General features: G+C 40.5%; 1 protein-coding gene across 5 annotated transcripts in view; it reads right to left on the bottom strand.

Annotated features, from left to right (window-relative positions):
* Positions 1 to 24,085, bottom strand: part of PIKFYVE (phosphoinositide kinase, FYVE-type zinc finger containing) — a 62,435-nt gene that overhangs the window by 37,618 nt on the left and 732 nt on the right. For 4 of the 5 annotated variants that reach the window (XR_013774962.1, XM_079311543.1, XM_079311545.1 and 1 more), the window contains exons 2-11: positions 21,659 to 21,840; positions 20,001 to 20,180; positions 14,632 to 14,750; positions 11,904 to 12,075; positions 11,003 to 11,210; positions 8,590 to 8,679; positions 5,570 to 5,708; positions 2,888 to 3,045; positions 2,022 to 2,133; positions 192 to 339 (exon numbers count right to left, since the gene is read on the bottom strand). Coding sequence is in view for 4 of the 5 variants with exons in the window: in XM_079311543.1 (XP_079167669.1) it covers positions 192 to 339; positions 2,022 to 2,133; positions 2,888 to 3,045; positions 5,570 to 5,708; positions 8,590 to 8,679; positions 11,003 to 11,210; positions 11,904 to 12,075; positions 14,632 to 14,750; positions 20,001 to 20,180; positions 21,659 to 21,830 (1,498 nt within the window). In the remaining variant the exon portion in view is untranslated. Of the gene's footprint in view, positions 1 to 191; positions 340 to 2,021; positions 2,134 to 2,887; positions 3,046 to 5,569; positions 5,709 to 8,589; positions 8,680 to 11,002; positions 11,211 to 11,903; positions 12,076 to 14,631; positions 14,751 to 15,562; positions 15,677 to 20,000; positions 20,181 to 21,658; positions 21,841 to 24,085 lie in introns of those variants that run through there. The other variant, XM_079311544.1, reaches the window with a different exon arrangement.

Raw genomic sequence — 24,085 nt, 5'->3', positions numbered from 1 at the left:
CAAAATACTGTATCCATGGTGAGAAAGTGGAAGACTAGACAGGCTATAGCTTTCTAAGATCCTTATGGCCCCAAGCGCACACACAGAAACACACACAAATAAAGCAAGACATAGGTAAACTACTGAGGCCTGAAGGACTGGGGACAACGCGGGAGAAGGCAGAGTGAGAACAAGACTCAGGTGAAACTTACTGGCTGAGTTGTCTTCCCCTTCATCAGCAATCTGCTCTGTGTCACTGTCATCAAACTTGATGTCTTTGAACCAGGATGGCTCGGAGTGGCCCTCTACAGAGTTCACAGAGTCACTGTCTGGAGATGGAGTTTCTGAGAACTCTGTGCTCTAGAAGACAAGGAAGAGAAATTAAAGTGCAGCTCTGCTGAAATATTAAGCAGCCTACCACAAATGCGGGTCAGGCATTTTAAAAATCAGAGATACTCTCCATGGGCTGAGCCAAGTTAGTCATAGAGCTACTCCCTTTGGTATTAAGTAGAAAGTCTTTGGGACAAGAATTTTTTTAAATTCCAGATGCTTAGTCTCTGCCAACACTCTGTTTCTAAACAAATTGTGACTAAATGACACTAAAGGACAAGTTTAATATACTGCACATTTTTTGTCATCACATCCAGTTAAGCAGCTTTGAAAGCTTGCTGTCCCCAGCCAGGGTGGGTGACAGCCTTATCCTTTGCCCAGAAAGCAACACACACAGCTTTCGGTGGAGCCTAGTTCTAAGTTAATGGAGCTATTCTTTAACAGGCCAACACAGCCCCAAGAGTTTCAATCCAAGATGGGCTCTAGCTGGGCCTACTATGTCAAAGCAAAGACTGGCCAGATTGCCAGAGAACTGGACACTATCTAAGTAATTTCCATCAGCCCTCCTGATGCATCCAGGCACCTCAAAACAAAGTTAGCATTACCACGTCTTTGGCTGCAGTGAGTGCAGCAAGCAACTGAGTCAACACCACTTCTCCAGACTCTTGGCCAGAAGAATTGAGATCACACAGCATTTCCAGCTGATGAGAACAAGAACTGACTTTAAACATATAACATAAGCACCTTACAAATAGGGATGCATAAGGACTTGCTAGTTAAGGGCAAGCTTTTACTAGGACAGTAAGACAGCTGACTAGCTGAGATACCAGATGAACCCCAGAGCAATCTCAAAGGAAGCCATATGACTGTGTCCATATGACTGAAATGCATGAGGAAGACAAATGCTATCAGCTGCAAGCTTTCTGTCTGAAGCCCATGGGACAGCTAAGCCATTCTTTATTTTAAGAAGATGAACATGAAAGGCTCTTAATTGAATGCTTTCAGTTAAGAGAGGCCACAGAGATACCTTGTTCAAGCTAAAAAACCCAATACAATCTCTCAGGCCAGTGACTGCTCTTACTCCTCAGCAAGTTTGACTCCAGTGATAGTAGGACAGAATCTCTGGTCACTAGTTCTTGCCTCCCCTCAGGTAACTAGTCCTGTTTGGGAGGCATGAAAAAAACTCCATCTCAAACTTGGATCATGTGGCTAAGGTACTGAATTCCTTATTACTGCATCACTGGAGATCAGAAGAAGGTTACCAATACAATGTATCTAAAATATCCACGTGGAATTTTTTTAAAAGGAATTTTGAAACAGAAGATCACCGTGTCTCCATTATCAGCAAGTGCACACAGATTCTAAATTCTGCACATGACAACATAGCTTCCACAAGCACAGACTGTGCCATCCTGAGGCCTCTGTGGAAGATGTTGACCGTGAGAGCCTGGCTCAGAACACCCTTTCCTTCACTTTAGGCAGCACAACATGTAATAACTCATTCTCCACAGAAGAAAGCCCCAAAGCTTTCTGGGAAATTAAACTTTCTCAGGCTTCAACTCACTAAAGAAAAAGGCCTGGCCCCTATTTTCTGTACAGGAGATCTGATTTAGAAAATATAGTACAGCTGTTGAGAACAGGATTAGAAAATATTTTAGTCAACAGCCAAATCCAAGAAGAATGGTATCTTTCAGCCTTCCCACTCCTTTTACCTGCAAGGGTTTGTAGAGAGCATACTCATCTCTGAAGAGCTGATCATGATGACTGACACATTCCAGCCAACGTCCATCAACCAGTGCCTGTCCTATTGCAATGGCCTGGACCCTGGAAGTTTAGAATAGAGATTGTTTTCTATGTTTTGCTCTAAACACATATGGTTTATGATACAAGCATGCTACAAAATGGAAGTGTCATTTACTGTGCACTATTTGACCTGTCAGTATGCCATTCCCATGTTTACACAGACACTATTTACAATACTGTGATGTGGTATCACAGTGTACTAATTCATTCATGGAACTAAATAAAGAGACTGTCAGTAACCCCCAAACTCAGCTGAGGTGTCCAACATATGACTAAGATATGTTGTTTGTGCTCCTCCAATATTGTTAACTTGAGTTATGCATACTGATCATCTCTGAGGGAGGACTGTTGCTCTACACTTAAGAGCCATCTCAGTTTTATCCCATTTTCACATAATTAAATATACAAGACTGTTTATATTCCCCTACATGGTTAAGAGTCTGCCAGCTCCACTGAAAATTTAGCTATCATACACTATTAATGATCTCTGATCTCAGAGGCAAACTTGCTCTTTGGAGTACCAGTACTTTTGGAGAATTTTTCTAATACAAGCACTGAGTGATACTTGTCCCATAAGCTACCTCCCATACTGGTTTCCAAACCAGACAGCCTCCTATGCCCTGTTGCACATACAGTCAGAATGCAACCTGCTCCAGTAGGCAATAAAGGAGACATTTGAATTTTCTCTCTCATGTCCTTGCATGTCTCTGTGAGCTCAAACTCTCAACCTCCTCTCATACAGAGAACATCTGCTGTCCTAAAGCATCAGGGTTACCTCGTGGTTATGTGCCCATTTCTCATGAGCCAGTTGACCAGCTCTTTTCCCACAATGCAGTTGGGATGTGTCCGCAGCCAGTAGCGATGGTCTTGAAATTCCATACCACTGTTATGATGGCAGATTTTCTTCCACAGATCTTTTAGCTGGACTGAGTCCTGGACAGGGAGATGTGCAAGTTAATTACCAGTATAATCTCAGCACTGGTTCCAAGGGTATCAACCCAAACCTTTAGATCAGCTTCTAGATCAAACTCCCTCCAGAGACAGGCATAGAATCTAAACCACTCTGCATAACCTATGCAAAGGTACAAAGAGAAGTAGCAAACAGATACAAAATCAGCTCCTTATTTCCTTCCATTTATATCCAGTTTAGAGCAACAAAACAAACAAAGTAGGTACCCTTAGAGATAAGGGGGTTTTGATGAGGCAAACTTTTGTACTACCTGCAAAACACTTATATCCTCACTACTGCCCTCTTGCCCCCAATTCTTAAACTCTGACGGTGTAAGCAAACACAGAGGATATCATCCTTGGCAAGAAGGTTTTTCTCTATTATCTGCACTCAATCCAGGCATTGTGAACCTATTAGTCTCATATCAAGACCAGATGTAAAGCAAGCACTTAACACAGCAATGTCCACTGCTAAGATACTACCTCTTATTGAGAATCCAGTTTTGTATTGTCCATTATGAAGCTATTTTAGGCACTGGTAGCTTCGGCCACTAAGAAAAAAAAACTTATGTATTTCTCCCAAATCAATTAACCATTTTTGAATCTGTTTATCTCTTCCCCGCATCACTTGGAGCTCTTCAGTCTATACCTAGAACTTATTTTGAAGCCTGTTAAACATGTGCAGAGCTGTCTCTCTGCACCTAGCCACTTTCACCTTCTCATATGTGCCTTCCTTTAGCATAGCACAAGATATTATTGGAGGTGGAAAATGGGATCTGGATTTATTTGGTCCAAGCAGCACAACACCCCAAGGTGTAGAGAAGAGATGCTGCAGCTCACTTTATCAAATGCCTCATTTGTTCTATTTTTGTGTAACAAAAAATTTAATTAAAGTTTAATTAAAGTGGTTTTGGATTCCCAGTTAACTGTCAGACCCACGTTATTGCACTTTCCAAAGGGTGCCCTGAGGCCCAGGAGTTATGCTCCACTTTATTACTGGACTGGCTTTCTGCTCTCAATTCTAACAGTGGCTGTCCTGGGTATTACCCTAAAACCAATGCCAGCAGCTCCCCTTCCACACTAGGTACAGGGTCAAATGGATCAGTACCGGAACATGATAGGATCACAAAATTTGATGCAACTGGAGCCTTCACAGTTCAGCTGTCTTGAAGTGGTGAATACAGTAAGCTGAAGAAATTGGCAGAACAAAGCAAATCCTTCCAACTCAAGGATTTTGAACTCTAGTTCACTGAAGTATGTGCTTATACCAGTGTATGTACAACCTCCTCTACTTTCATTTCATGAACAAAGTTCATTAGTCTTCTGAATGAACTAAGTTAAGCTTTAAATTAACTCTCGACATAGGGTCAACCCCACGCAGTAAGGGTATTAAACAAATAGTAGGAATGCATAGAAAATCCTTCATTAATTTACACTGTCTTCTGCCCTTACATGAATAAAATAGTACCAGTCCTCTTCTTCCTCAAGAAAGAAAATGGACAAAATATTAAACAATGTGGAGCTGAAGAGCACCGGGAGTTGAACATCTTGTTCAAGTGGCACTCACAGAGGTTTGAATTTCCTTTTTCCTGCATTAACACACATGCATGGAGCAGGGTATAACAATGTGCCTTCAACATGTTTCTCCCTCAGGTGGTTATCCATTTACCGAGCAACTCGGAAATGAGTTTTGCAACTAAACAGAAGTTAGTGTTTCTACACCCTCAGGCACACTTGAATGCACACTGCAGACAGCAGGCACAACCTGGTAACACAGAATGAGCCTGATTTTAAAGTGGCAATGGGCACAATCTTGAATTTTTTAATGTGTGAAAAACACTGCCTTCCCTTCTCTGCAACTTCTTTGCCTTATTTGTTGGAAACACTTCCCTTTCCTTCCCTCAAAGAAAACAAATGGTTTTCTACTGTTTAGAAATGTATACAGCAACCGCAACCTACAACATTGCCTCTGGGGGGAAGGAATAATAGGATTACGCAGAATGCTGTTGCACATTGACTTTTCTTTTAAAAAGTACATCATTACTACCTTTTACAACATCTTTTACTTATTCTGCAAACAAAGGGAGGGGCCAAGTTATGTTTTGGCCCAACAAGCTATAAGGGCTTTAATTTATTCATCATCATGTAACTATTTCAAAGCAGTCATTTAAAGCTCCTTGATCACATGGCCTATGAAAGAAAATCTCAGCTTGAAAAAGCACAGAAACAGGTCACTGCATTTCAGCTGCAACCACGACAGGTTTAACTCGAAGGGTCACCATACACCAACTTCACATTTTAGCAACTGTAAACATTGATTTATTTCAGGAAGACAGTAATGTCCAAAGCAGCATCAAAATTCTCCATTTCTGCTCCCCCTGGAGGAGAGATCCAGGCAAGGGTGCTTAGAGAGAGCCTTAAAAGGCAGCAAAGTACTCCTGCTGCATGACACAAGGAAGGCAAACATCACAGTCCTCACAGACCAAGGCAAGAGAAGCGTGAGAGGTACCAGAAGGATTTTGCGCTCGTCCTCGCTGGTCTCTGCCTTCATGTGTGTGCGGGTGGCCTGGGGGCTGACCGACGCCTCGTAGGCAGGCACCATGGGAGACCCTGACCGGTCCAGAGACAGGTTTGTGATGCTGGCTGACCTGCAGGGGAACACACAACAACTGCAGGGTAAGGATTCATCGTGGGTGCTTCATCAGAGCAGGCCTTTCTCTTACAGCACGCTAAAAACATGCTTAAGCCTGGGACACTGTTTACTCTTGCTAGTACAGACTGCTTAATGCTTCCTCCCTTGCCAAAGCAGAAGAAAAGCTCCCTAGGAAGCAAGTGTATTGCTTTGAAACTACTAAGGTAAGCAAAAACTTTTGTAAAGATCTTGTATGAAGCAGTTGGAACTAAGTTTAGGCACACCAATTCATACATGTCTGCATTTAATGAGACTGAGAACGGGATGGGATGCTGGGTAATTAGAAGCTCCAGCAGTTTGGAGACAAGACAAATGCCAGCTACAGTGGCCAACACCCAGATCTCTGTAACAGAGCACTGAGATTTCCTCTTCTTCTTCTTCCATTTAAAATTCCTTGCCCTCAGCTCTCAAATACATGGCTGAAAGCTTGTAGAGTCTGCAGTTTGAGCACCTGTTCCCCAGAGTGGCTAAACCATTTTCTGAAGCTGGAGGTCGCTGCAGCTGGAAATTCTCCTTGTACTGTGATATGGAGCATTCCCCTTATCTCGGGCCAGCTGTTATGAAATCTTGGCTATGCACTGCAGCACAAACACATCATTTTGCAATTATCATTGCGAAGTCACAAATGCAAATACAAGTTCCAGATACCTTATGCTCCATTAACCCACAACTAGTCCCGAGACTGAATAAACAGAGTGTAACTTCTTATCACAGAGCAGTAAGTGCAGTGTAAGCTATCAGTGCACTCTAAGGAGTGAGGATGGAAAACATTTCTGCATATATCAACAGGGAAACTCAAAATGCCAATGCTGAACTGACTGAAAAGGCTTGCACCAATCTCATGAAAATAGTTGGCAGCCTTTGGAATGAAACTTTGATAACGTCAGAGAGCTTGCTAACTGACCAACAGACATACTCTAACTATTCCCAAAAATACTCCATAGATGATGTGGCTCAGTCCAGGCATGAAAAAGCAATGCCACCCTATTTCAGTTTTTATACTGCAGAGTTATGCAGCTTAACAGAAAGCATCCTAATGCACAAGATGAGGCTGACATGGAAGTCCATAACTAAGTACTCCTTCTTGTTTTGCAACAGTTGCTTTAACTGTGCCACACACCTGACCTGTAAGCACCAGGGATTTTTCATTTGGGTGTAAGCAAGTTAGAACAGTGAGATTTCACATCTGTGTCTTTATTATCAACAATTATATCTGTGCCTTTATTATATATATCTTTTTTAAAAACAGAGGGAGATTTTGCAATAAAAATACTCATCCTTTAGAAAGATCTGCAAGGGAGCAGTTTGAACACTGCTTGAAATATTTGACTGCTCTGCTGGGGTTTCCCCTCCCTTATAAAAACCAAGACTAAGAACAAAAAAATCACATTTCCCATCCACTGGGAAAACAAATAGCAATATGTAACTTTTGTTACCTGCACCTAAATGCACGCAACCTGCATCTTTTCTGCTTCATCTCCTTTGGAAAAAGGAATAGTTAAGCTTCTCTCAAAGAAATTACTACAGCTGCTTTGAGAAGATCTAAACCAAAGCCAACAGCTTGTTTTCCAAAGGTTCAGAATTTTTAACAGAGATATATTACAACTCATCATTACACATATCCAAACAATCAAGTACTTTTAGTAAGACCATGAGCAGCCAGAGAGTTAAATTGTAACTTGAATAAGCAATCCAGGCCTGCCAGATAATGATTAGAACCATCCTACTACTGCATGTTTGAGCAAACAGCAAAAGCCTTTTAAAATAGAGATATTTTCAAACAGGAAGTAGAAAGACCATCCTCAAGGTTTCAGACATTTCTTGATATCACAGTAGTTATTTAGCATTGAACTTATAATTCTACATTCCTTGCCATGTTTCCCCAGTTTTTGGAACTCATTTATTCACCAGTATTTTACTCCTCCAGGTGAGATCTTTGGTCTCAGATGGAAAGTCAGTGTGCATCTCCTCCTAACCATCCCCATCACCCAGGAGACAGAGGCTCCAAGAGCCATTCTCCAAAAGGCACACAGCATACCTCTTAGCTGAGTTCCCTTGTCTTCACTAGTCCTGCCAGATCCCTCCAAACTGCTCAACATTCTGTATTCTTCTAACACCAATAGAAAGACATCTCTGAATGTTCCCTGATTCCAGTTTGAAATCTGGATTATCTTTTCTCAGTTCATAACTTCCTTGTTTTACCTTCATTTCCTTAAATTAAGTGTAAGGGAAGCATGTAACCAGCACCATAGTAGAAGCACTGGGAAGCAGAAGCTACTTATACTTGTAATACCAGCCTATTTAGTGGGATTAAGCTCAAGTACTCATAAATTACGCTAAAGCATAAAGATCTATAAAGGTATTTTAACCTAAGGAAACCTGATAATTTAAACAAGGTTATCCTTAATGGAAGAGCAAAGGAAGCAGATGGGCTTCAAAGAAGAAGCACACACAAATAAATAAACAAAAACTACACCTCTGCACCTCTATCACCTGAGTCTTTTTGTCTCCCATCACCAAGTATGTGTTACTCCCTTTTCTTCAGCTTCCTCAGAACTGTACTTTTCTTAGTCACTTCTTTCCCCTGCTGTCCCCTTCATCACCACTTCTGCTTGACCAAGTCAGCAGCAAACTACAGGCCCTCAAAAGCAGTACATTTGTTAATATAAATACATACACAAATGGTCCTTCTTTACCATTCCATATGGGCAGTGAGATGTCCTATTTTAGACATGAAGCACCACTTTCAGTAAAAACGAGCCTGGAAACACAAGCTTTACAACAATTGCACTGGGAGTGCATCCAGAACAGAAAATACTCAGAAATTATTAGTTTACCTGTTTCTAGCTGGTGACTTCCCTGCATCCTCCTGGACAGACCCAAGGCGTGCAGACAATGTGGTAGTTGAAGAGTCTGGGTGAATCAAACTGCAGGGAAAGGAGCATGATAGAGATGTTTGATATGTGCAATATCTAGCATGTCAGAACAGCTGTAATTAAAGCACAGCTAATTGTCATGTTACCTTTCATTCACACTCATTAATGTTAAATCAACAAGGGAATGGGGAGAGCTTTCCCTATCTGTAGGCCAAAGCTATCTTGAAGACAGTGCTCCTTTCTTCTTCCAAACTCAACTCCTAAACAACACAGACTATTCCTACTTCTTGTATTATCCTGCTTTCCCACCTGCTTCCCCTATTTCCCTTTCTTACACATCTTCCCTTCCTACAAGCTGCTATTGGATGTTTTGATGACAGAAACATTGCCCCATCTCCCACATACACCATTTTGCAATCCAAACAATGCTATCCATAGCTACTGCTAGGCAGCTTTTGCCAAGATAGCCTGACAACCACCTGTAATAATTTAACCTGATTCAGACCACCTTTGCCCTCTGCCTGTTTCCACCCCAGGAGGAAGGACAGCAGGTGTTTGAACACCATCAAGACAAATTCCCGTTGGCAAAACTGTACAGACCTAAGGCACTACAGGCCAACTGATAGACCCCCTGCTGTTGTGTTCTAGCACAATAAATCCTCCTAGAGTGATAAATGTTCTTCATAAGAAACTGCAAGCAATGCAGCTTTGCTGACTGGCTGTACTTATCCAGAACACACTCTTTCACTTTCACCTTCAAATGAGTTAAAGCAGGAACTCTGTGTTCTGACTTGTCCCTAAGAGGTTTTCTCCCTGCTTTGCAGCATCTTACTTCAGGTACATTATTCTGGAAAGAGACAACTCCCAAGCTTTCTTCTGAAACAAACTACTTCTCATGCAGAAGCCACTATTAGAACACAACCTCTGCTCCATTATGAAGCTGTGAGTTGCCAACTCCTTTTGTGGCACTATTTAAATTCAGTATCTGGAGTTAAAATCTCTTAAGGTCAATCAGGAACTTACCAAACAGTATTTAAGAAAAGCACTGTAACCAACTGCAAAGTGCAACAACCACTGACGAAAATGTTAATCCTGCTAAAGCAACAATAAACCACCTAATCCCAAATCTCTCTTCTTATCACACATAAAAGAGGCCCACATTTACTCAGTGTCTCCCAAAAAGACCATGTTCCATTATAGAGTTATGAGCCTTTCAACAATAGGAATTATTTTGAGTGCTACAAGCTGCACCAAATGAAGATTCTTTCTTTACATGTTCATGTCTACAGGCTGCTGAATCGTTGTTTTAAAGACACTAACAACACATTCAAAGACAAAACTAACAATATCCTCAGTATTTTGTACACTTGAAGAGAAGATTCCAACAACACCTGCTTTTTCCCCAATTCAAAATTTGGTAGTATTTATCCCATGCATTGTTACATTACCACTTTAAATGACTATAACATTAAACCAGAAGTACTTTCTTTTATTTACGCCTAAAGCTGATCATTTAAATGCCTCCAGATAGGAGCACCATACTCTGAAAAGCAACATGCAAAGCAAGAGTCAGGGCATTTTCTGAGGACAGAAAATGATTTGACTTTTTTTTTAATACTATCAGAAGAGGTCTGCTATGGACCACGTCACTAACACTACCACTCAGTTAAACAAAGGTTCTGACTCAAGACCTCCCCAGTAGTTTCACATCTGCCTGTTCTTCTGTTTTAGAGAAATGAGCACAAATACCACACCTAATTATTTCTTCTTTCCTACGACATTAAATTAAATCAAGATATTCCAAAATTACCTTGCATAGCACTTGAGAAGTAGAGTGGTCTTTTACTTATGGTCCAAAAATAAAGATCTCTTTTGAGAGTAAGAGGAATAAATATACTTTGAAAGGAGATTAGAGAACCTTTAAAGCTGTCCTTTCAATCCCACTTCATCTGAAACAGTCACGTCCATCACTTCTCTTTTGCCTACACAGAGAGCAGTTCTTACGTTCTCTTGCCCAATTCAAAACCTGACAGGTAAAGCACCAATGTTATATTGACTTGCCTGTCAATAATACATTGGTGGTTAGAAGGCATGATTTTGGTCCTGTCTTTTTAAACTCTGAAGACAAAAGCCTGCTCTATCACTGGTATAGAATCACTGATTCAGTACATTGAAGGAAGAACTGCGAATAATTTAAAACTTCACTGGAAATGTTTCCATATTTCAGCTCATAGAGAAGAATGTCACAAGCAAGCCCAGGATTATTACAGGAGCTGGAATCTAAGTTTCTTAGGTGGAAACCACCAGCTTTTTGTCTAGGTAGCTGTCAGCCTGAAAACAACAGAGATTCTGGAGCTGAGCATGATTGATTTACCTTTGCCAGGTCAGGTCCTCCTCCAGGAAGATATTGCGGCTGGCTTTGCGGCTCCCAACCGGCGTGCGCGGCTCGCCGGGATCCAGCACGGACACAGAGCACGCCGAATCCGACAGGGCATTTAAGTCTTCTCCAATGGAGTTACTGTCTGTGGAGTGTGCGTAGCTTAAGGCTATTTTACGGCAGTAAGTGCAGGCTCGGAGATCCCCTGTGGAAAAGGGAACCAGAGAGTGTAAGAGAACAGGAACAAATAGCACTCTGTTCCTACAGGATCAGAGGTGTATAGTGGTGAAACAGAAGGATTTTCTGTTCCCAAAACCTCTTTGCAAGTCTAATTCTCATACTCTTTTAAAGGGCAAAACCCTGGATAATTACACACCCAGGGAGTTTTTCCAAGGCAAATGGTGCATAGCACAAGATCAGTGAAAGAGGAGAAAGAAGAAAGAAAAGGAGAGGAAGAGGGAGGGAGAACACACGTGCCCACTGAAATGATGGCAGAATAACAGCTGGTCAGATATGACACACCAATTCATGCCTAGAATTTGGTAACTGGTATTTGAAAGACTTTCCCCTTACCCTCAATTCAAACATATGGCTCATATTTTGAAACTACTGTTAGTAAGAGCAGCTTTCCCTTGAGCACAGATTTTGTAGTGCACGCCCTTGTCCAATTGTGGCTATGGTTGTTCTGCAGTGTGGTAAAAATTAGCAGGCATGGCACAATCCACCATCTTTCATAGTGAAACTGGTAGAATTAGGTCCTCTGATTCTTTTTCCTTAATTTTAAGCTCACTACAGACATGAACAGCATTTTCTAGCAGATGCCAAGATATCATATGCAGTAGATCAAACAGAGCTGAACACACAGAGACTGTTCTGTTTCTCAGTAAATAAACCCTACCTGTGTAGCCCATGAACTTTCCAGGGATTTCCTGATTGCAGCATCGGCTACAAAAGATCTGCCCACAAAGTCGACAGTGGTGCCTCCTCCGGAAGGTGGTGAATTTCTCGCTACAGTCATAACATTCTTTGCACTGGCTGTCAGGCATCCAGTACTGCTTCAAGTCACTGTCCTACAGGACAAGACAGCAGATGAAAGCTTTTTCTTTTGTAAATAAGAAAGCATGTTTAGTTTCATGACTCTTTGTAGACTGTGCTCATGGAAAGGAAAATTTCACATATTTACATATCTGTCCAAGTGTATACACACTCTTGCATAAAAACACACAAAGGATTTTCCATGTGGTTTTGCAGAAAGGCAGAAGGCTGAGAGCCCTGAACTAAGAGAATAAATCCAGTAGGACTTTGCCTCCTTGATCCAAGATGGCAGCAAAGCAGAAACCATAATATGATGTGGATAAAAGTAAAAAAGAAACAAATATGAAGTAATCATTACTCTCCCCTCTCACTTGCCCTCAGCATATGAACAGTCCTCAAATAGCACAGCTTAAAAATGAAAAGAAAAAAACCACCATCACATATAAGTTGAAGCTGTTATCTAGGAGTAAATCAAATTATCAGAAATTACTAGAACAGGAAGATCATTTCAACAGCTAATATTGACATATGTTTTGAAAAGATTATAGATGCATGCAAAAAGTTCTATTATTTGATCAATTTCTCCAGCACTACAGTAGATAGTTGTAAAAACCTGTCCCAGATTGATCTTTCAAAACTCCAGGTTGAACTGCTATGTGAACAAAACTGAAATTCACATTCAGCAGACAACAACAAATATTAATTTACAGCATTGATATAGCCACAGGAAAAATATCTTAAAAACAGATAATTAAAACTTCTATTTGGTGTTGAAGCTATAGAGCAAGACAAACTCTCAATTGTGATTCTGAGCACATCGGCTGCAACTGCCATGGATGGAGACAACTGCTAATGGTCACATGACAGCCCTGTTCAACACTCTTTGCTAGAGTTCAGTTCTGGCAAAAAGCCTTTTCAGAGAGACTGAATAATCCAGGTTTTTCTTAGGAAGAGAAACTACTGCAAGTATTCTCCCAAAACAATCAGAGAGAAGAGAGTAATCACACAAAAGAAAGGTGATCCATGCTTTTGTTTTCACATAATCAAAAAAGCCCCATGGGGTTTTATTTTAAATTGGGATTCATTTTTGCATATTCAAAAAGTAAAGTCTGATACAGCTGCTAGATCAATTTTGAGACCAGAGTAGTTATGATCAACAACACAACATTTTCATGCTGTCCTCAGCCAAGAAAACCCACACAGAAAGAGGCTGAAGACTGCTCAAGACAATCTATTGTTTTAAAGAATCTAGAACATTTAAAGATAAACATGCAGCTTCAAGGAGGGAAAGCTGGAGTGAAGAGCTTTGCCAAGGAACTGCTGCAAAGCTGCAGGGAATGCCATATAGCAGTTTTTGTTGCAACTCTGCATGATAAACCAGGTCTCTGGATCTACCACCCAGAGAAGGGCTGTTCCAAACACCAGTGCTGTGCCCCAATTTCATGTGACCATGTGCCCAGAAACCCAGTCACTGCTGGTGACACCTCCCAACTCTCTGCCTTCCTTGCAGGCTGTTCTTGGCCTGAGGGAGGGTTCAGAACAGAAGTCTGGCCCACCTTAGCAGTAGAGGCTCATCAGAACAGCCCCTTCCAGAATCTGACACAAGCTTTCTACAGAAGGAAAGAAGTTTCCTGTAGAGACAGGCCAAGTCCACAGCAGGAGCAAACTGGTCATACTCATTTACTACTTATCCTGTCTGTTTCAGCACTTGTTCAGTAGCTTCAAATATATCTGAAAATCTCTAGGGCCTTCAGAAATTGCCACAAACTGAAATATTAGTAAGGGCCACACTCATTGCCCTGCTTAGTGCAATAAAAGGCTTCTGCTTCACTCTCAAAAATCTTGCCCTTTCTATCAAAGCAAGATTATTCTTATAAGTAGAATAGCACTGGAAGCTAAGTTTATTCAAAGTCTACCTATAAAAGCTATCAAGCAAAAAGCCTTCTTCTTCCTCTACCAGTTTAATTAAATGTACTTTTGCCTGTTCACGTCTTGCCCACAGACATGGCTAATTATACCCTCACTTATAAATAGTTGTGGATTCTTTTCTCGACTAGAGCCTCTTCTTAAAGGTGTCGTCCAGCTCAGTGGATGGAGGTGAAATCAGCAAGTCAGTAGCAACCAGCAGACTCTTGTCTATCTAAATCAAAACTGATCAACAGGGCACACCTTTCAAGCAAATATTGCTGACAAATCAGTACCACAGTAAGTAGCAGATTCAAACCACTCCAAGAATTCTCATTATTATATGTGACAGTTAATGTTTCACCTATCCATGGTTAGTCTTCTAGGGAGAAAGCTATCAGGGCTTTTTTTCACTAGACTGGGTAACACATTAGTGGGAAGGAGCCTAAAAAGAGAGCATCTGGTCCAAGCACAAGAAGCCAAGTAAATGCAATGATTCACTCCCCAAATATGACAGACATTTGGCAAATCAAAAGTCAGCATCAAATGAAATTGTTTCCCCAGCATTCACATGATGCTTTTTGAGTTTATTCACTCATCCTTCAAACATCCAGAAAAACAATTCCCAAGATGTATCTAAAAACAAAGGTCAAAAAAGCCCAGTAAGGAGTTAATTGGTGAAGTACCTGGCTCTTCCCCTCCATGATTTCTTTGAGGCGTTTTAAAACAGTGCTGAGGCTCCTTAACTGAACTGCAGTTCGAGGATCATGACCTCCAAGAGGTGGCTCTACTTTCCTTCGATTGTCTGGAAGGGAAGAGAGAGCAATGTTCATTTCTTCCATGATACATCAACATTCACATCACAACACCAAGCCCCATTAGAGGGAAAAAAAAACATTCATCTATATACATTTTACAAAGTTACAATGTGTATCACTTCTTGCCCTTGCATGCTTTTCCCCCCCAAGGAGCTTCTGATGGCACATAGTTTGCTGTGACTGACATTTTACATACCACCATTTGTGTTTACAAGAAGACATTTAAGTTCTCTGAGAATGAAAACCTTTTTCAAAGAAGTGATTTTCAACTTACTAGATGAAGCTTGTAGTAGTCTTTTACAAAGCACTGAGGTATAATTTTTGAAACACCCTCTAGGATACTAATGCTTACAAAGTAATTGCTACAATATACAGGTTCATTCCAGGAGTAGTATAAATCAATGCTTTAACCAGAAGTTATTTATAAATGACTACAGCAAAAATCAGGACTAATAAAAGCAGTAATTCAGAATAAAATGCATTCAGAAGTTCACATTTTTGAGGGGTTTGGGTTTTTTAGGTCTCGTTTGTTTTTTTTCTAAGAAAAACATCAGGTTGTTAAGAACTTGTACAGTCATTCTTGATTAATTATAGCAAAGAAACTCCTGAATAAAAATGCAAGGCAGCCAATTTCTTTTACTTTGAAGCACTGCTGAACAAGTTACAAATAAAAGGGAAAAAAAAAAAAAAATCTTTCTCCAGAAAGATTTGAAATCACAGCTCTCTATTTAGCTAAATATTTAAACATTTTCAAAGTCTCTTTTCTCAACAACTTCCCGAATAGTTTAAGGTTTCTTACCAGCTTCGTTGCTCTCCATCTGACTAGTATTTTATTTAGCTTGCCCCAGCACAGGAAGAGCAGACATGGCTGCTTTCTGTTTACTGCCTGGGCTATCCCTGATGTCAGCGGGAACACTGACAGCTCTGCCTGAAGCCTGTTAACTGTTGCTGTGCACTAACAGCTCCTGCTCCTGCAGCACACCAAATCCCTCCCTGTAATGGCACTAAAACCATGGCATTCTAGACCTCCACTTCAGCTTTTTAGGAGATATTTTCAGTCAATCAGCCCACATTTTGCTGCTATGTACAACAAAAAATGCACAACTTTTTTTTTTTTTTAAGAAAAGAAACCCATTTCTGTAACTAGCCACTTGGAATTGATTTCTTTTTAAAAATAAAACAGACTTTTGGGCAGTACAAAGCTCAGTATTTTAGGGTGATTATTTAATATTTTTATATTTCAGGAAGACATTGATAACACCAGAGAAACCTCTGGCTCCTCCTCACTTCTATCACAAGATCTGTGCAGCGTTTACTTCCTGGTACTTCCTCTGAATTTAAAAGTATCTCCTTCCCAGGAATGCTTCTCCCAGTTCAAAGAATTAAAAGATCTACTGCCTAACTACCAATAAATCTCCTCAGACAAGTGACTTCCAAAAACCACAGACAGCACCAAGGAAATGCACAGGAAACTACACACTGGTTCTTGTTAGTTAAATGCCCTTTTCTCTGTTCCATAAAACAGTGTCAGAAGGATGCCAACTACATAAGAAACAGCATGCCATCAGCAGCAGAAACACATGGCCAACCTGCCCATTCCAGAGAAGCTGACTGATACTCAGATAAAAATTTAGTTGGTTTTTTTCCTTCTCAATCATGAGATTTCTTCCTTTCTGAGGAAAAACACACTATAGCAAGAAAGTAAGAAGTTATCATTCCTGCAGTAAAGAAAACACTGCCTAAAACACGACCCTTCAAAAAGAATTCCCATATATTAATCTTAGGTTAATTGTTACCCCTGGTCCAAACTGCATTATTTTAAGGTAAAAATTAACTCCTACAGCTAAAAAATAAAAAAAAAAGTTAACTTATTTCAAATATCATCCTCCCTATATGTATTTATGGTTGCTGATCCTTGGTAAAACCTAGGAAGAAACCTCTGAATTACAGAAATATGTTTTTACAGAGTTTCGTGATTCTATAGTATTTTAACATTAATTTTACAGTGAATGAATGATATGACAAAAACACCACAAGAACTACTTTGTTGCAAACTACAGTTTCAGTTTATAGGAGAACTGACCATATACTAACACAAGAGAGATTCACACAATTTCAAAAAAAAAAAAAAAAATACCCCTGCCAGAGATACCACAGTTTTCCTAATACAAAACAACACAAATTCCTTTCTAATTACTTTCTGCCACAGCATAACATTCCATATTCAAGTTCAGTACCACAGTTCAAACATCACATCTTCCTCAAGTCACTGCTATAAAAAGTACTGCCATGAAAAGTAGGAAATCTATCCTTAATTTCATTTTATAACATGCATTTTCATGTTCTAAAATCTTTTTGATTAGAAAAGATGCTCTGGTAATAACTCATGCTTCACAATGGTTTCCAGTATCTACCACATGCTTTCCTCAGGCTTTCTTCCCCCTAGATGATCACTGGCCATTCCTTGCTCCTGCTAAGCTCCTTTGCCACTCCCTATTACTGCCACTCTGCTACAATTGTCTAGCATTAACAGCATTATCCTGCATGACAGTGTAACAAGATAGAACTGCTTTTACTATCCATGCTCCCTCTGCAGCCCTCAGCATTTCCAGGTCTCCTTAAACAGGATTTGCAAGCTGTGACATTATCTCAGTGACAATAGTCTCATTGTTGGACTATTTTGGTTCAATCCAAACCTTGAAAGCGCTCATCTGGCAGCACAGCACACGCAGCCCAACACAACCAGCAGGGCCCACGGTCCCTCAGCAGTGACACGGCTCTGCAGCACCTGCTCCAGCACACGATGATGCAACAGAATAACCAACAGAGAGGCCACTCAAGCCACTGCAGTCTCAGCACTGGTTCTTCAGCCACACAACCCTCAGAGCATCTCTGACATAAGCCAGGCATCCAATAACTCCTCCCATTTTCACAAACACAGTAAGGAGCTATTATAATGCTTCTGTGTAAGCAGTTCTGAAGGGAAGCACACAACTGAAACTCTACATAACTGCTGCCAGACTGTGTCTACAAAAGCCACCATCCCTTCGTGTTGTTCTGCACTTGCAGGTGTCAGCACAGTCCCTGGGCAATGAAACTATCTGCTGCACAGACACTACAAGCTAATGCACAGTGAGGGGGTGAGGGTCAGCATCTTCAGGAGCAACTGCATGTCATCACTATTTAGAGGCACCAGCAGCAGCCTTTTGTTTATTTATTCATTCCTTTCAGTTTGCTTAACTTGACATATTATTTAAGATCAAGTAGGCTAGAGAGACCCTTGTGAAGTGCTTATGTATTTTCCTGCATATACCTGCTCACATTATTAAATATCTAAGTAATGGCAAAGCCTAAAGAGACATTTACAGGCCTGTGGACACAGGGCTACAAGAAAATTCAATTAGACACCTCACTGTCACTGAAGTCAGTGGGTGATCCAAGCTACAATCTAGATGTTTATATAAAAGCCATTGCTTATCTTCCTGCTTTTCACTATTTAGATATTATAATAAATCCTAAGATTTGTGCAGGCCAGCATCAGCTGAAATAGCAGAAATAAAATTTTCTGCTACACAAAGAAAATCCTCAAAGACCTAATTATTCAGCATCTTTTAAGGTTTAAAAAAGGAAAGAAAAATAATTTTCTAAAGTTTGCATCAAAAAACCCAATGCCTGATCTTTAGAGAAGGAAGATACAAGTATTTTCCCTCTCTTCAAATAAAGTGAGATGGCCTAAAAAACTTGCCCAAACCTCACTAATCCAGTACATGTATTACACAGAGCTCATGTTTGTTACAGCAAAAAGGTTGTTTGGGGGAAAATACTCAACAGCAAGTCAGGCCACTCAGCACACAGTACCACAGAAATCTCTTTAAAAAGCGAGCAGCAATTCGTGTTTGTCCTAACTTTACTTCTTTACAGGCTAATTCACCATCACATTTTTCTAAGTATACTTGCATTCAAACCCAGAGATATGATCTGAGGTCCTGAAAAGGAGCTGGAATAATAAAGGAACAGTTCTTTCCACACATCTTAAACTAAATCTTATTCCCTGGTGGCCTAATCCCAGAGGAAGTTAAGCAGCAAGATCACTTCTGCCTTCTGAGTATCAAACAACATACCACACCTGAAGGTTTCTAACATCTAATCCCCAGGCAATTTCCAAGTGATTCACAAGAGGTACCAAGAAAAAGTAAATTGGCTTATCAGCTAAGAGCATATGGCTGTTCTTGAGATATTTTAGAAAATTCTTCAAGAAAGAGCCCAAGCAAACAAAATAAAACAAAAACCCCAAATTAATTAAACCCGCTAACTGCTTCATTGGAAGAAGTACAACTAAAAAGATCAAACAGTACTAGCAGGCAAGGAAGAAGATTATAAACATGTATAACTAAGTATGCAAATGAGGTAAAAATGCTAGTTATCAGTACTAGACTTTTGCCTGCTACACGCCTTTCTAAAAATCCCATACACATTAACAGCATTTAGGATCTGATTTGTTTGCACTAGGTACCACACTCTTGGAAATACTGTCTTGCACAAGATTGTTATCCAATTTAGCAGTTTCCTTAAGGCTATCACTAACTGCCAACAGTAATCTGTCAGGTCTCAAGAGGAACCCTCACAATCTACTTCCTAGCTCTTCCACATATTCATAAAGCCATTATGCAGCTGCACCTTTGAAATCACAATCAATTCACATACCAGCTAAAAGATTCAGTATAAAATCTGGCAATTGTTAGGCAGGACTGAAAAGAAAAAAAAATCTTTAGCTCAACTTCCTACTCAATTCTCCTCTAAACAGCTACAAGCGAAAACCTTCATTTTCAACTCCCTTGAAGACAAAAACAACAAATCCATCCAGACTAAGCACTAAAGTTAGAGTTAGCATGTGGATGGTAAGAAATTGTAGTCTCTCAAGACAAAGCAGAAACGTTCTTCAGGACCAAAGTTCAGGCAGCTCTAAAACACTGGATATGTTTTGGCAGCCTCTTCTGTTCCAGACAATTTTCCAACTGAAAGAACAGAGCCCCAGCAAGAAGTTGCCTTGCTGGAACATCAAGAGTGGAGGGTTATGAGGTTAAAGTGCAACCTCACTAACAGAAGCAGTGTAGCCTGATACTAAATTCTGCTATGAATCCAGACACCCAATGAGCCTTTGCACATATCCTTCCACCTCACCCTGAAGCATCCTGGCTAGTACAACAGTGCCTTATAGAACAAAGAGCTGAAATTACCCAGGGTTGCAGAAGATCTTCTTTGCAGTTCACCAGTCAGGTGTTTCTTGTAAGGAATTGGTGATCTCAGAGACTGAGCCCTTGTGGGATGCTGAGGACTGGACCAGCCACCACTCAGTGCTTGTGGATCACTCTGTCCTGCCTCTGCTCTCTCTGCTGGGGATGAAAGCCTGCCATCATCTAGAGTTGACAAAAAGCAAGAAACCACCTGCTCAGACATCATAAGGAAAAGCAGCAGTACATGCAAAGCCAAGGGTAAAAAAACTCTCACAAATAACTCTTTGGGATCATGATTAAACAAAACAAAAGATTTTTTAGTTTTATAAGTACTATACACATCATAGAAAGAGGACTGTAGGCTGTCTTCAAGGCTCAGGCTATGTCAGAAATTTCCTAACTGAAAAGTGCAAAAACAAACCCTAGACAGATTATTCTTGAATATGAAGGTGAATTATTCTTGCTAAATAGAATAGCTACACTAGACTACCAGCTTCTGCCTTGAAAAGAGATTTTCAGTTATTTTACAAGCCAGTAGTGAGGTCACATTAAAGTTACCACAGGCTTTAATTTCTATCAGCAGACCAAGTACAGAGAGGTTCTCATTGATTCCAGTAAGATGCACATTTCATGTGTTGTTTCAAGGTTGTTTTCCCATTCACTCAACAAAAGACTTTGCTGACTCCAACTACATTTGTCAGAAAAAAACAAGTGAAGTCAATATTGGCCACATTTTATGCTACTTTCAATAAATTAACAATGACAGGTGCTACTCTACTATGCAAATTAATAGCAGTTATACCAAGTAATTATTTTTCATTCTGCATAAGAAAAGTCTGAACAGATCAGTTTGCTTATACAAAAAACTGTTTGGCTCTTTTCTCCCAGCCAAAACATTGCTGAAGTATGCTTAGCAGAGCTGGATAATGAACAGACTAAACAAAAGAAGCTGACCAGTGTGCCATCTCCAGTAGAGGGATACACAGATTTTGCACAAAATCCAGGTGCATTCATTTACCACTCTTTGCAGGATCTTTCTTTGAAACAAAAAGAAACTCACATAGCTCTTTTAGTTGACAACATATTTCATGATGCATGCAGCACAAAGGCCAAAATCAAGTAATACTTTTTAATATATAAAACTTTCTCAACACTAGAGACTTCTTGATGGGGAACACCTAAGCCATGCAAATTAAGTGTGGACTTCCTGCTTTACTGCAGCTCAGCTGTCACCCAGCTGCAGATACAAGATGCACAGGAAGGTGAGGGGTGGATCAAGTCTGAAGTAAGAACTTGCACTGGAAGCACAAGCACATATTTTGCTCATACAGGCTGACAGAGAGTTACTTCTACTTTCAGAAAAAAAAAAAAACCAAACAAGCAAAAAAAGCCATAAAGGCAAAGGAAATTCTGATTTCAAGCTAAGAATCTATAAAATACTATTTACTAACTAGCTTCTCTTTGACTTTCATGGGCAGCCACATATTTCCAGCTGCAAGATGCTGACTATCTTCTCTCATAGTAAAGCTCTAAATCACCCAAAAGCAACATGTAACAACCCTCATAAAAGAACTGACAATAGCCCTTTGACTTTATGCTCCTATGTTCAGAGGTGTTTTTACAAGCAGCACACAGCATGCACATCCTCCCCAAGCACTTACCTTTGCTGAAACGGAAGAGATTTACAAAAGAACTGTAAGCTGATTTAAAAGGAGGCTCATCCTGGTCAGGAGTCAGGGGTTTGAAGTGAGTGAGATGAGATGGACTGCTGGGAGAACGAGGTAGATCACTGGTAGAGTCCAGTGTGGGAGAGCGTTTGTCATCTGCAGCCATTTCAGGTGCCCTGGAAAAAGGTCAGCAGCACACATTACACACAGGGTGATGAAACAGAGCCTCTTCAATCTTCTGAACAGGAGGTGTCTCATTAGATCCCAGAGGAGAGACATTCACCCAGCTGACCACAGGCACCTGCTATTAACACAGATCAAGAGTGCCAGAGAAGCCCATGCCCCCTGCTCAGCCACTGACAAGAGAGCAGCATCTCTGGAATGGGCAACTGCCAAGTTAAACATCCAGAGAAACAAAGTGAACAACCACTACACTGATCAACCACTACACACTCCAGCAGATGTTCACGAGAACTTGAAGTTTTCAAATGGAGACTCTGCAGGCACATCACAAAGAAGTTTTAACTTTGACAGCTCTTCTCCTAATGTTGTGACTTCTGCAGCCCTTGTAACAAAACTGAAAACAGGCATGCCTGAGCAAGTACAAGGCAGATTTGTTGTTTGGCCAGGTTAACTTCAGAATGAGAAGTAGAATGAACTACAAACAAAAACAGGACTGAAAGATTAATTTTGGTGGGAAACTGTTTCCCTCCCCTCTGCATTACAACACAGGCCCTTGTGCAAGTTACCAGGGAAGTAACCCAAACTGTGGTTTACTTGTTGTCAAATCTCACACCTTCAAACATCCTTGTTTTCAGGAGCAGCTCCATTAAGGAAAAACAAACAAAAACCCCAAACCACTTTCTGTATTAGGACAAGCCATACTTGTAAACCCTATTTTCTGCATACCAAAGCTTCCATACAGCCAAGAGTCATACTTTTCCCAAACACATACTCTTTAAGCTGAGCAGACACCCAATTTCTTTCACAATACCTCACTCAGCCTGCACTTCTAGCCTGCTAGGCTAAAGTACTTTCTACCTTCATCTCTGTTTAAGCAAGATTTAGTGAAATGTTTGACAGAGTAGGAACACAGGGAATTGATAGAACCTACAAGTGATGGCTGATTTTTTACAAGGATCAAAACCCACTATGAGCCAACTTCCTGCTTAGCAACTGATAGACACTTTCTTCATGAAATAACAATTTCTAGCTCCCACAATTATTCCCTAGAACTTACAGGCATATATTGCTAACTAGAATATTTTCTTCCAAGTTCCAAGAAGTCACAGTAAGAGAAATCTGTGCAGTCCAGTGAAAAACAACATGATCAGCTAGGGACACTCCAAGTGCTAACAAGCTGCAAGCAGCTCACGTGGCAAGGTTTGACTATTCCTATAAAGAATGCTGAAAAGATGGTATCTGCAAGTCATTCACATGACCTCTCAGTGGACTTCTCCTTGTTGCTCAGTACAGTAAGCACATCTAGCTCAGAGGGTGCTTCTCTTAGCTTCCTGTTGCAATTCACATGTCCTCAGGAAAGAAAACAGAGAGGCATCATTTACTAAGTTTCAGGAAAAACTTTGGTCAGGTTCTTTATGTATGGCTGAGTCTCAGTCTGCCACATCCCTCTCCCCTGCAAATCAGAGTATGTTTTGTTGTTCATTTCACCAGTATTATTCAAACAGGTGAAATGAATGTACTTAAAAATGCATCAGAGTTGATGGAACATTTTCCTTAAAACACACTCTTCAGGTAAATTTGGAATTGTTTATTCAATCTTAAGGCAACTAATAGCTTGCTTTTAAAATGCTGAACATACAACAAGGGCGTACCTTCACACAAAAATGCCACTATGAAGACAAAAGTTTTGTAGAAAACTATGTTCATATTTCAGCAACTAACTATAGCCTGCCAAGGTAACAGTTACATGCAAGTCTCTGAACTTGCATTAAATAAATATACATGATTATAGAAAAACAAAACCTTTCATTTAAAGGGAAAAAAAACCATAACTGCTTCTGTCACAGCAGTATTGATCTAATTAAAAGTATTGGAAAGAATAGCATTGTACCTGGCACTAGCTCCAGAAACACTTGGACTTTCTGTGCTGTACAACACACTAGCTGTGGAATCTATCACCCTTTCTAAGCTTTGTCCCACTAAAGGGAAAGTACTCCCCCATCCCACCGCAAGAAACCAAGAAAGAGACACTTCTTGTATGATATAGGAAACGAGAAAGCAAGGTGCACATATCGGCTAACAAGCAGAAAAATAGAGTACGCTCCTCACAGGATCCTCACCAACAATCACGGGGAATGTACCTAAACCCACTGGAAGCTGCAGCTTCAGCAACCCTCAATTCACCCCGCTAACACACAGTGCAGGGTGCAGGGAGCCTCCCCCTCACACGCACTGCCC

This window comes from Erithacus rubecula, assembly GCF_903797595.1.
Source record: "Erithacus rubecula genome assembly, chromosome: 8".
NCBI classification, from domain to species: Eukaryota; Metazoa; Chordata; class Aves; order Passeriformes; family Muscicapidae; genus Erithacus; species Erithacus rubecula.
The sequence above is the reverse complement of the archived record's forward strand: the minus strand, read 5'-3'. Positions and strand labels throughout refer to the sequence as shown.